The following is a 12,605-nucleotide window of genomic DNA, read 5'->3' as shown; positions in this document are numbered from 1 at the left end:
CGGGTTACAGTCCTTGGGGTCGCAAAGAGTTGGACAGGACTGAGCACACTTACTAAGCTCGTACATTACATGAGACCTCCTTGGAATGGGAAATAAGATAAAAATCTAGAATGAAGAAGCTGAAAAACTTTCCAGCTTTTTTTATACTAGTGTTTAAATCAGTCAGCATATTTATTTCCTATGACAGGATTGCAGAACATAGGTCATTAGCTGGGGAGGTAAGATGTAGGGACAGACCTAAACCGCAACAACAAAAAAAACCTTAGTTGTTTTCATTGTTTTAAGTGTTAATGAATTCCCTGAGCATCCGGCTGAGCATCTGACGTACAAATGGACAAATGGAAGTATCAAAACATAGTTCCATAGAAGTTTTTATTGGCATTTTAAAAAGTTTACTATATCAATCAATATTCATTCTAAAACTCCTGGATCTAGTTCTAGTTCTCTTAGTTTTCCTTATATTGAGTTTAGAAATCTTCGGACTTCAGTACGTCATTTTTTTGACCTGGTCTGTTTTATATTAAAATAATTAATTCTTTTCATAGTTAAGGCTGAGTCTCAAACCTTAAGCTCTTTGAACAAATGGTTTCAGAATAGGAATTCCAAATAGAAATTATTTTATTTTTATAATCTTTAGCAATTTGTCATTTAAAATTTATGAGTTAGATTTTCAGATAGTAAAGATTTATGGTTTGTTCCTGTTACGAGAAAAAATACAAGCTATTTTCTTCCTTCAAATGCTACCATATATTAAATTTAGTTCCCACTGCAGTGTAAACTAATAAGAGAGAATATGTGCAAATGTAGTATTGTTTTCCAGTGCAGATAGCATTCTCATCTAATTTGGGACTTTAAAAATGAAAATAATAATGAGACTATCTCAATTTATTAAGCCTGAAACTGAGTTTTTTTAGTTTACTGAAAATTGTTGATTTGGTCTTGCTAAAAGGAAAAAATAGTTCTTTCAGTTCAAAAATTGGCAGAATCAAGCTAATCCTTTAAAGTATGCTTGTGATTTGGCTGATTGTGTGTTGGTGGTGATTACCCTTGATTTGTAAGACACACGCACATACTCAACCTTCCCAATCATCTGTAAGACTTTAGACTGCCTCTTCTCCTCTGACATTTGCCAGTTAGATGAGTATTATGAATATAATGCTGCTATGATAGAATTTCTGGGAATACTAGGCAGAGAAAAGTAGTGAAATATTGGTCATTCCTGATTCCCACTTTTAGGGTTTGAGGGTCTTCTATACTATCCCGTGCTGTCTGTTTAAGCAGTGTCTCCTTATTTTCCTGAGCCCTGTGGGATACAGTAAGTATCCTGGAGGGAGGAGTGTGGTATAAGGCTGTAATGATGGTTTAGTGTATTTTCCTTATCTGCAGTAAAGGATTGGTGTGGATGAGAAAGTATAAAATGCTGTATAACCTTACCTTCTCTCCCTACCCCTCAACCGTGTACTTCCTCCTATTCCTCTTCTTTCAGGGAGTCCTATCAATTTGAATTTCGAATTATCTGAAAGAGTTAAGCTTCATTCACTAATTAATGATTCATTCATTCAGAAGCCTCATTAAGTAGTACGAATTACTTAAATAATCAGATTAGTACCTAACTAAACAGTTGTTAACCAATGGTATATGGGAATTTTGATTTAGTGGAAATTTGTAGATATTAGATAGAACACCTGAGTTTTGAGTTTAATGAAAGCTGGCTAGGCAATAGGAGATAATGAAGGTTTCAAGGGAGTGAGAAAGGGTGTTGGTAGGCTATCAAAGGTAAAATGACAGATTTTGCTATGGCTTCTAATGGGAATAGTATAGAAGCTTGCAAATTGGGTCCAGTGTTTCTAGGCTGATCCAACATTTCCAGTTTGTCCCGGTATCTTCTCAACTAATTTCTCTTGTTCCTTCTGAGAGGAGAGGGAGAAAAGGAGATTTGTGCTTATGTTCACCTATGTGGTACTGTGTAGTAGTTTTGGGGTTTTCCTGTTTTCTGGTATTTTAGAAGACATCTAGGTTTGCTACTCACAATTTTAAATTTAATTAAAATTTTAAATCAGTAATAAGAAAATCTGCAGAAGTAGCCAGGTTCTAACACTAACTAGTTGACCCTACATTATGCCTAGATAGCTTTTTGCTTTTCACCTGTAAAATGAAGAGGGAATAGATAATCTCTTCAAAGCTCTTTCACCTAATAACCTTAGATAACTTATTACATAAACTTTGAAATATGTGCTAACGTTTTTGTTAGTGATTTGCTATGTGTCCCCACAAAATCCATATGTTGAAACCCTAACCCCCCCAAGACTACATTTGAAACATATAGTTGAAACCCTAGCCCCCCAGGACTGTATTTGGAGTTAGAGCCTATAATGAGATAATTAAGGTTAAATGAGGTCATAAGGATGGGGCCATGATAAAATAGGATTAGTGTCCTTTCAAGAGATACTAAACAGCTCACGTGGATACTCATTCTCATTTTGAAGTTCAGAGGAAAGGCCATGCAAAGACTAAGCAGCCATCTACAAGCCAGGAAGAGAGCTCTCAGAAACAACCCTACAGGAACCTTTATCTTGGACTTTGTATCCTCTAGAATTTGAGGAAATTAATTTCTGTTGTTTAAACCACTCAGTTTATGGTATTTTGTTATGGTGACTTGAGCAGACTAATATGAGATTTAATGATAATTGAGTACATTTTAACAAATTGAATCTGTTGTTTATACATTTTGGAAATGAAATATATAGCTTCTTTGTGTTGAAATAGGATATGAAAGGTTTTAATCTGGTTGTGGAAGGAAGACTGCCATTTCTGTGGTTCTCTGAGCTTCTAGGTACTGTGGAATTACAATGTTGAGTTGGATGTTATGAGTAATACAGTGGACTAAGTTGGTGAGGAGCCTGAGTTCAGTTGAAAAGCAATCATTGTTTGATGGCAGAAGAACCAAGCTAGAGGAACTTATCACTTTTCCTGTATCTACCTATAATATAAATAACCTTGTTGAAGACTCCTATAGCAGTCATTCATTAGTATATTGATGGGGATTGACATTGTATTGTTAATGTTACCACCTACAAATCTCATTCTAAAAGAAGAGTAAATTGCCAGAGTAGGGGCTTGCTAATGTCCAAAGATATTTTTAACCCTTGTTTTTGCCTTGGTATGGCAGAGGAAATATTATGGTAAATATATTAAGTAAATATGCCTTTTTCATGGTTGTACCCCTCTCCCACAAACATATTTCTAATCTATCCTGATCTACATCAATATAATAGTCTTAGAAGAGAGGCATAGGAAGTGGCATGTAACTTGGTAGTATCCTGCTCAGATTTACATTGCTATTCTGGACTTTTGCTGATTCCACGCAACTGCATTTCCCCTAAGAGCTACTATTGACCTGATAGTACTGTCTGTCAGTTGGCAGGGAGGATTTACCTAGATTAGGTGGTTACTTCCACTTCCTCTACAGACTTGGAAAAATGGAGAGCGTTTACTTTCCCCAAAACATTTCTCAGAACATAGTGGCACAAACTGTTCAGGAGTGGGAAAATTCCTTGAAAAGTTATGTCTGGTTACTTTCAAATAAACATTTCCATTAATATTTCATTTCATTTTGAACCCCTTTTTAGTTTGTAGCATTTTTTTTCAATGTATGTTGATGGCCTCAAACCATATAGTGAAAGTATTTAAAATCATATAGTGAAAGTATTTTCAAAAAACATTCACTCTTTGTCTTACTATGACTATGAACTGTTTTTTTTTTTTTTTTAATTTCCCTGTCATTGAGTAAGCAGCTCCTCTCAACAGGCTCAAGTCCCTTTTTCTGCTTTGATCTGTCTCTGATTATGCTGATGTTTTATATGCTTTTGGGAACTCATATGTTTTAATAACATTTAAGAATGAAATTGCCTATTTCTTCCCTCTGTGTGTTAGGAAAAGAAAAACTTTTGTTGCTATTTTTAGACAATATGTATTGAATGTTCCCATAGCCATTGCCCTGTACAAAGTAGTTGTCCATATATAAGATACAATCTCTTGTGCTCCATCGTGTTTATTCTGTTTCAGTCTACTTTATTCTGTTTCAGTCTACTTTAAAATGCTTAACTTCCCAAGTTATTTTCCCCATTAAATAAATATTGCTTTTAGATGTTTGGGGTTTTTTAATTTCCACATAACATGTTCTTTATAAAAGACTTTGAGCATTTGCAAATGAGAAATTTGAGTCCCAGATTTTGAAGGAGTAGTTTCATTCTGTCTACTAAAGGTCTGGTTTCTTCCATCTTCAGGCTTCTGTCCTAAATACAGTGGGGTTGTCAAGTAGCAGTCCCTCCCATCTTTGACACAGATACTTCCCTGCAATACCACCCCCACCAAAGAGGATGTTGCCTGGGGCAGGTAAGCAACAGGGAGAGTACAGGCGGTCCTGCATCTGCTCTACCTCTATGAGGGCTCTTGAGAACATATACTCAACAGTGCCTACAATTCATAGAGTGTTAAATATGGAAGAGACCATAATGAGTTATCAGGATTGTCAGGCTACTTCTTGGTCTCTGAAAGTGTTGTGTGCTTTTACTTCTCTGTGCCCTTGCTTATTATGGAGCACCTGTTCTCCCAGGCCAGGGGAGCCTGGCAAAATGCAGCTTATCCTCTAGCACTCTACCCTCTGAGTGAATCATTCCTTCATCAGTCATAGCATAGCCTAATAAGAAACTGTGAGAGTTGGCCCATAAAGAAGGCTGAGTGCGAAGAATTGATGCTTTTGAGCTGTGGTGTTGGAGAAGACTCTTGAGAGTCCCTTGGACTGCAAAGAGATCAACCAGTCAATCCTAAGGGAAATCAGTCCTGAATAATCATTGGAAGGACTGATGATGAAGCTCCAATACTTTGGCCACCTGATGTGAAGAGCCAACTCATTGGAAAAGACCCTGATGTTGGGAAAGATTGAAGACAGGAGGAGAAGGGGTCGACAGAGAATGAGATGGTTAGATGGCATTCCTGACTCAATGGACATGAGTTTGAGAAAGCTCTGGGAGATGGTGAAGGATAGGGAAGCCTGGCATGCTGCAGTTCATGGGGTTGCAAAGAGTCAGACACGACTGAACAACTGAACAACAACAACAAATAAGAAAGTATATAATTTCTCCCACTATGTGCTTGAATACCCTCCAACACATTGCATAATATAGCGTTTAATGGTGTTGTTTTTAAATTTACTCTACAAATTTCGAACGTTTGCTTGAATAGACAGGATTACAGCAAAAATTGTATGCTTATCTATTTTAGTGGGGTAAATAAGAGGATTGAAGGAAAAGTACTTTTAAGTGACTTTCATGTTTTTGATAGCAAATAAATTCATTCCTACTTTTAGGTTTCCCACTTAAGTCACTGAGGAAGAGAATATACAACTTAGTTCTGTGTTATTGAGAAGCCATCATGGAATTTTAAAGACATATTGTTACATATGGTAAAGAATGATTCACTTTGTTCTGAATCTCCCAAGGGATCTTACATACAGATCTTTTGTATAGGCATTGTTACGGGAGAGGATTGACATCTTACTGTTCATTTAATGATTACTGACATTGACCCCAAGTTAGAAGGTGAAAAATGAAGAGATGAAATTCATCTTTAAAGACACTATGTGTGCATTTTAGGATACTAGTATTTGTACAAGTAATAGAAGAATTGGTGAGAAAGTGATCCCATCTAATACTTATCTTCCTGATCAACTAGTAATCAAGAGCAATTAGAGAAAAATTTCAGCTGGAGCATTAGAACCCTGTATCAAGTTATAATATAGTACATATGATGTAGAAAACAAACCAAAAGAAAAAACCCTAGAATTTACCTTTTGCTTTTTATTTTAGTACCTTTAGTATAGGTCATCTAGCATGTGAATAATAACTGACAAAACTTGGCCTTACACTTAGTCATCTTTTTCAATCCCTCTGGGCATTTGGCTCTTAGAAAGAGGTAATTTTTAGTACTGCTCCCTGGTTTCGATTATTTATTTGGGAATCTCTCTGCCATTGTGGTTACTTGTTGGAACACAGCATAATTTAAATGTTTGAGATGGGTGACTGAAGTGTTTGAATAGGGTATCTTTTCCCCCAACTGCTGATGACTGATTAGAGAGTACATTAAATAAAGAATGTGTTCTTCAGTGTATTAATATAAACTTATAAATATATTAATATAAATATATAAATATATTATACATAATTATATAAGAAATATATGACATATGTTATATCCCATAAAATTTTAGTTTTTAGAAAGCTGAAGTATATTATGTTATACCAAATTCTGTGAATACTCATATTAACAGGGGCCATCCCCAACTATAGAGTGTTAATCTTTTTACAAAATGTTCTAAAATGTATGAATTTATTTCATAAAACCTGACAAAGTTGCTTCTATTTATAAAAGAATTGTTTTTAAAATTAACCACTAATTGAGGCTGTGAGTGCTTTGCCGCAGAATCCAAGCATCTACTGTATTAAATTTCATTTTAAACTGTATTATTGCGTGTTATACCATCAACTCGTGTTGATGTATGGCAGAAATAAACACAACATTGTAAGGCAATTATCCTCCAATTAAAAATAAATGAATTTTTAAAAAGAATATATAAAAAATAAAGTCTGCAGACCATGAACTCAAACAAGAAAAAACTATATTACCCTTCTTAAAACAACAATCCAAACAACTAAATTATTTTCTTGTTGCCATTCTAATTGACATTTTGATATTTAATGCTTGAAAGATTTTATTTATTGGCAGTAATTTTATCTAAAAATTGAAATAAACTTTCTGGTTTCAGAATATTACTTTGTTAATATTTGCTGTTGTCCTTTACCTCTCCAAACCCTACTCATTCTTCTAGGCCAAGCTGAAGATGATCACACTTGATGAAATTTTCTCCTATCAGTAGCTTAATTTGTGGCATTTTGGACAGGGCTTCTAGCGCTTAGTTCCTTTTGCCTTGTGTTAGTTAGCTGTGAACAAGCCCTCCTCCTATACTGGCTCTCAGAGAGCAAAGACTGTGTCTTAGGCAACTACAATAGCACCATCTCCAATAGCACGTATCTCCAATAGCACCTTTCACAGTGCTTTGCACCCCCCACCCTGTACATTCAGTAAGTATTTATTGAATCTGTTGCTTTTTACCCGGCTTTTCTAGACTAGACTTAGGACTCAATCAGTGACTTGAGTTTTAAATGAGGAATCAGGCAGTAATGGCTCTGTAGTCAAGACTGGCCAGGTTTGAGTTCCTACTTCATGATGTATTAACTGTGGTACTGCTTCATCTGTAAAATTGGAAATGTTAATAATAGTATCAGGCCTCTAGAGTTGTTGATGAGGATTAACATAATCTGTTAAAACCACTTATTGGACTTTCTAACATATAGAGATTCCCAGGTGGTTCAGATGATAAAGAATCCACCTGCAGTGCAGGAGATGTGGGTTCAATACCTGGATCAGGAATATTCCGTGAAGGAGGAAATGGCAACCCACTCCAGTATTCTTGCCTGGGACATCGCATGGGCCAAGGAGCCTGGTGGGCTACATACAGTCCATGGAGTCTCAGAAGAGCCGGACACTTAGTGACTAACATCACCAACATATAGAATACATTTAATACAGTGTAGCTATAATTGTTTCTAAATGCAGCTAAGCCCCTGAGGGCCTGTCATCTAGTCTCTCTATTTCAGGCACCTAACCTTGGTATAGTAAATATTCAACAAATATTTCTTTGAATTGAATTGATTGATTTACCCTATTTTTATCTTCCATTACAGCCCACTGTTTGTAACATGGAAGATTGGTCGAGACAAAAGATTGCGTGGATGCATAGGTACTTTTTCTGCCATGAATTTGCATTCAGGACTCAGGGAGTACACACTTACCAGGTGAAGACCAATTTTTGTTACCTCTACTTCTACATTAAAAAAAAAAAAACCTTATGAAACTTAAACTTGATTCTTAACTCCTTTTCCTTTCCTGAATTGTCAACATTCTTGACTCCTTTCATGTCAGACTTTTTTCTCCTCGACCATTTGCCATATCTCTGATAAAATGTTATTGATATATATTATCATAATATAGAATACTGTGATTACATGTATTCTGCCATAAATGTCTTTAAGTGTTTTTTTTTTCTTTCAATGATCAGCTTCTTTTGTATAACTTGAAAATCAATGACCAAATATCCATGGATTTACTTACATGTATTTTTTCCATAATAACAGTCATTGTGTCTTCTTTGTTAGGCTTTTAAAAAATTGTTGATGTCTATTCCGCCTCACCCATTCTGTTACACTTTTATGTACTTCTGGAATTGAAGGGAGAACCTAAGAAGAAGGTGATGCAACAGCCTGACAGCATAATCATTCACATTCTCGCTTTACCCAGAATTAACTGTAGCTTCCTTATTTTGTTTCATCCAACACAAGGACAAAGTAATGAATGGCTCATTACAGTTGTTAAAACTTTGTTCTTAATTTCTGAACTCACAAAAAAGCTATCTAGCATGCCATCAGATTTTTTTGGTTCAAGTTTAGATTTCAAGCAAATTGTGTTCTAAAATTATTTCAAAAGAAGAAATTCCTTAAATAATAAGCTATTAGTAAAGGAATTTCCTGTTTTGTTCATATTTCAGGGTGATTATCTGATGCAGTTTCTATAGTTGTAAAATGCACGGTGTCTGTCCAACAGGAAATTGGTCCCTGTTGACTCTTGGTACTTGGGGCAAGCTGCTCAATCTCCAGTAGATAAAGCAGTGTTTACAGTACTTTATATAGTTTATAGGAATGTTAGGGAGATGTCAGGGGAATGAAGTATCAATAATAATCAGTCACTGTGTTGCTTCAGGATTAATGTTGTAGAAGCTCTATTATTTTACTATATAATTGCATCAATGCAGCTCATATCACCAGTTACTAAAATGCTGGTAACTGAGATTAGTATTCTTATATTTGAAGATGTAACTCATAGCTACAGGGTAAGTCTTAGCTTACGCCAAAGCCCAGAAAGAAAGGAAAAGGCTTAGAGAGTCACATAGATTCTTAGATTTTCACAGGTATTAGAAATGGGGTGTTTGGACTTGATTAAATAATAAATAAATAACAGGCAGAATAGGGGTTAAAACACACATTCTGGAAATAACTACAAGATAGTACAAATATAAATCTAGGCATGTTAGATTTTCTTCCCTGACATGAAATATCATGGACTCATTTTGGGACTTTAGCAAATTCTGCAAGTGACTATCTTTTTGGGACAGGTGCATAAAATTACCTTTTAAATAGCTAATGAAAGGCAATTTATTATATATTTCCTAAAATAAGTTGTTATGAGGAATACTGGTTCCTTGGTATTGCTTGAAAAAAGAATTCTATGGCCAAATAAATTTTGGGAACACTAGCTAAACAACTTTAAACAGCTCTGCTCACTGCAGGGTTTCTCAGAACCCTTTTATCCTCCCACCCTCTTATGTTATGCCATTAGTGCTCCAAGGAACACATTTTCAGAAACAGAAGTATGTTATAAAATTTCCATTTTTCTTTAAAGTTGGTGTGTCCAAGTAGATAGTATACAAAACCCTTGTACTTTCAAATGAAACCATGGCAGAAATCCCAGTATCAAATATTGTATACTTTAGAAATCCTTAGTAGCAGTAACTGTAGTAACAGTTTGTTTTTACTTTAAAAAAAAAAAAAAAAGAAATTCTCTTGTGTACGTTGATAAAACTTGTGAAACTTGTGGATCTGTCTCCTAGGGCAATTACCAGAAGAATTACAGTATATTTTTTCTGAACTTAGAAATTTGCCTATATTTGTATTCGTATGTATACAAATGCAGTCTATTACTCTTCCTGTTTACTTTTCAACTTTTTCCCCATGTTTCTGTACAACTTGCTGAAATCATATACAGCACATTAGAGAGAGATGTGTGTTTGTGTATGTGTATACACACATACGTACCTGGTCTTATTTTGGTTGGACTTAATTTCTTTTTTTGCTTAATATGACAATAAGAATGAAGTTATTTGGAAGAGAGGAACAAAGAAAACAAGTCTCAAAATACACAGTTGTTCTTTTTTCTGGATTCATATTAGAGTCAAAACTGTGGTGTCATTTTTAAAAGTGGCATAGGGCACTTATTTCTACATGCTGTTGTTATTAGTGATATTAATAGCTCCTGTTTTTTAAGAACTTACTACATGTCAGATACTGCAGAGGAGCTTTATATGCATGGTGCTCACAACAACTCTTAGGTATTAATATCCACATTTTAAAAACAAGGAAACTGAGATTTAGAGAATTTAAATAATGTGCCCAATCACACATCTAGTAAGTGGTAGAAACAGGATTCAAACCCAGGCTATCTGACTGCAAAGTGCAAGCTCTTAATCTTAACTACTACATTTAAGATAAGATAAAATAAAATTTTCTGAGAATGTATGTTTTGCAGCTTCCTGGTGAAAATAATGAACTTGAAAGCAGGTTCCTATAAGTTGTTTAATCATGGGTCAATAATTCTTCAAAAATTCTAGTTAGCAGTTAAGATGAAGTATAGAATATTATTTTAAATTTCAGAAAATCCATAGATGGGGTTATAAAAAGTATATAACTCATGGTTGCATAGACTAGTCAGAAGAAAATTGACTTGGATTAATATTGTATAAAAGAATAATGCTTTTTACAAAAATATACTATCATATGAAATGAAATCATGTTCTTTGCCTGAATGTAAATTGTGGGTTAGACTCCAAGAAGAATACGATTCTTTTGAACATAACAGTTGGTGATTCTTGGAGTCTGGTCTTTCAGTCTTAAAACCTATATATAAATCATAAAACTTATAAATGGAATCAAATAAACTTAGTAGGTTTGGAATAAAAGAGAAGGAGAGAACAAAACCAAAAATAATGAAATTAAAGACTCGTCAGATATAGGTGTCCTTTAAAAAAAATAGGATATCTGGTAACTCACTGTTTTCATCTGTGACTAGATATTATTCGGTTTTCTTCATGTTACTCAGCTGTACTCTTTTTTTATTGTAAAATATACATAGCATAAAATTTACTACTTTAATTTTAAGTATATAGTTCTATGGCCTTAAGTACATTCACATTGATGATGCAACCATCCACCATTCATCTCCAGAACTTTTTTTATCTTCCCTACCTGAAACTCTGTACTCACTAAAGTCTAACTCCCCATTTCTCCCTTCCTAAGCCCCTGACAACCATCATTCTAATACTTTCTGTCTCTATGACTCTGACTCTTCTAGGTACCTCACATAAGTGGAAGCATACCATATTTGTCTTTCTGGCTTATTTCATTTGGCATGTTTTCATGATTCACCCATGTGTTAGAATTTACTTCCTTTTTAAGGCTAAATAACATTCCATTATATGTATCTTCTATATATTCATCCATGCATGAAAACTTGGATGGCTTCCACTTTTTGACTATTGCACATAATGCTACCATGAACATGGGCATGCAAAAATCTGTATGAGTGCCCTTTCTTCTTTTAAAAAGCTAACTGTTATACACAAGATAGTGATCTAGTTTGTTTGTGGTCCCTTAATCTCTAAAACCTAAGTGTAGGGGAGGGAGGTGAGAAGGGGGTTCAGGATGGGGAACACGTGTACACCCGTGGCAGATTCATGTTGATGTATGGCAAAACCAATACAATATTGTAAAGTAATTAACCTCCAATTAAAATAAATAAATTTATATAAAAAGGTACAATTCTGAAAGCAAATGAAATAAAATTAAATAAAAAATAAATAAAACCTAAGTGTAAGAAAAATGACCAGGTACTTTGTAAATGAATGCCTAATCTGCATTAAGTTTTTATGTATAAATATACTGCTTTAAAATTAAAATACTTGACATAGCCCAGTTTTACGTTCTCCTAATTAAAATTTTGATTTATTGTAGACTGAAATAAGACCTTATATATAGGCCGAGGATTTCTCCCAGTTGTAAAAATACATAGTTCCTATGTAGGTAGCAGGAAAACTTTGTGAGAATTACAACATGGAACTATTAAGTAGACTATTATTTCCTTGACCTGGGTAAAAGCAGGAAAGATTATAGCAAGTAAGAAGCAAGACTGAGAGCTCAGAATTATTGATAAAAGTTTATCCATGGTGAAATTAAGGTTCACAAATTAGTATATATATTAGTGGTCTAAATGTCAAGGTAGAAGTATTCTTTATCCCTATTGAAAACGAATAATTTCTAGCATTTATCAAGCTAGTTGCATTAGTGGCTTTTACATGTTAGAAAGCAAAGACAAATTTATTTCCTCTTTTTCAGTACTTAGATTATATAGTTTTATAGAAAGGAGAATTACAATTAGTATAGATGAACATAAACATCTCAGTCGAAGAAAATTCCTTAAGATCTTGGTTAATAAATTGTCCAGCGAAGTGTAGGTCTATTTCTTTATGTAAATTCAAGTTGATAGTAATTTTTCTAGAATATATAAGTGATTAATAGATGTGGCCTTATTTCATAAAACAGGAATATGGCCTATTGTCACACTTAAAAGGCTATCTTTCTTTTCTTCTGCTTTACTTGGTT

General features: G+C 34.4%; 1 protein-coding gene across 4 annotated transcripts in view; it reads left to right on the top strand.

Annotated features, from left to right (window-relative positions):
* Window positions 1-12,605, top strand: part of AMMECR1 (AMMECR nuclear protein 1) — a 116,037-nt gene that overhangs the window by 51,252 nt on the left and 52,180 nt on the right. For all 4 annotated transcript variants that reach the window (XR_011565225.1, XR_011565224.1, XM_070783920.1 and 1 more), the window contains exon 2: window positions 7,803-7,913. Coding sequence is in view for 2 of the 4 variants with exons in the window: in XM_070783920.1 (XP_070640021.1) it covers window positions 7,803-7,913 (111 nt within the window). In the remaining 2 variants the exon portion in view is untranslated. The remainder of the gene's footprint in view (window positions 1-7,802; window positions 7,914-12,605) is intronic.

This window comes from Bos indicus, chromosome X (assembly GCF_029378745.1).
Source record: "Bos indicus isolate NIAB-ARS_2022 breed Sahiwal x Tharparkar chromosome X, NIAB-ARS_B.indTharparkar_mat_pri_1.0, whole genome shotgun sequence".
Classification (NCBI taxonomy): Eukaryota; Metazoa; Chordata; class Mammalia; order Artiodactyla; family Bovidae; genus Bos; species Bos indicus.
Note: the sequence above shows the minus strand (reverse complement) of the source record. Positions and strands in the feature narration are given on the sequence as shown.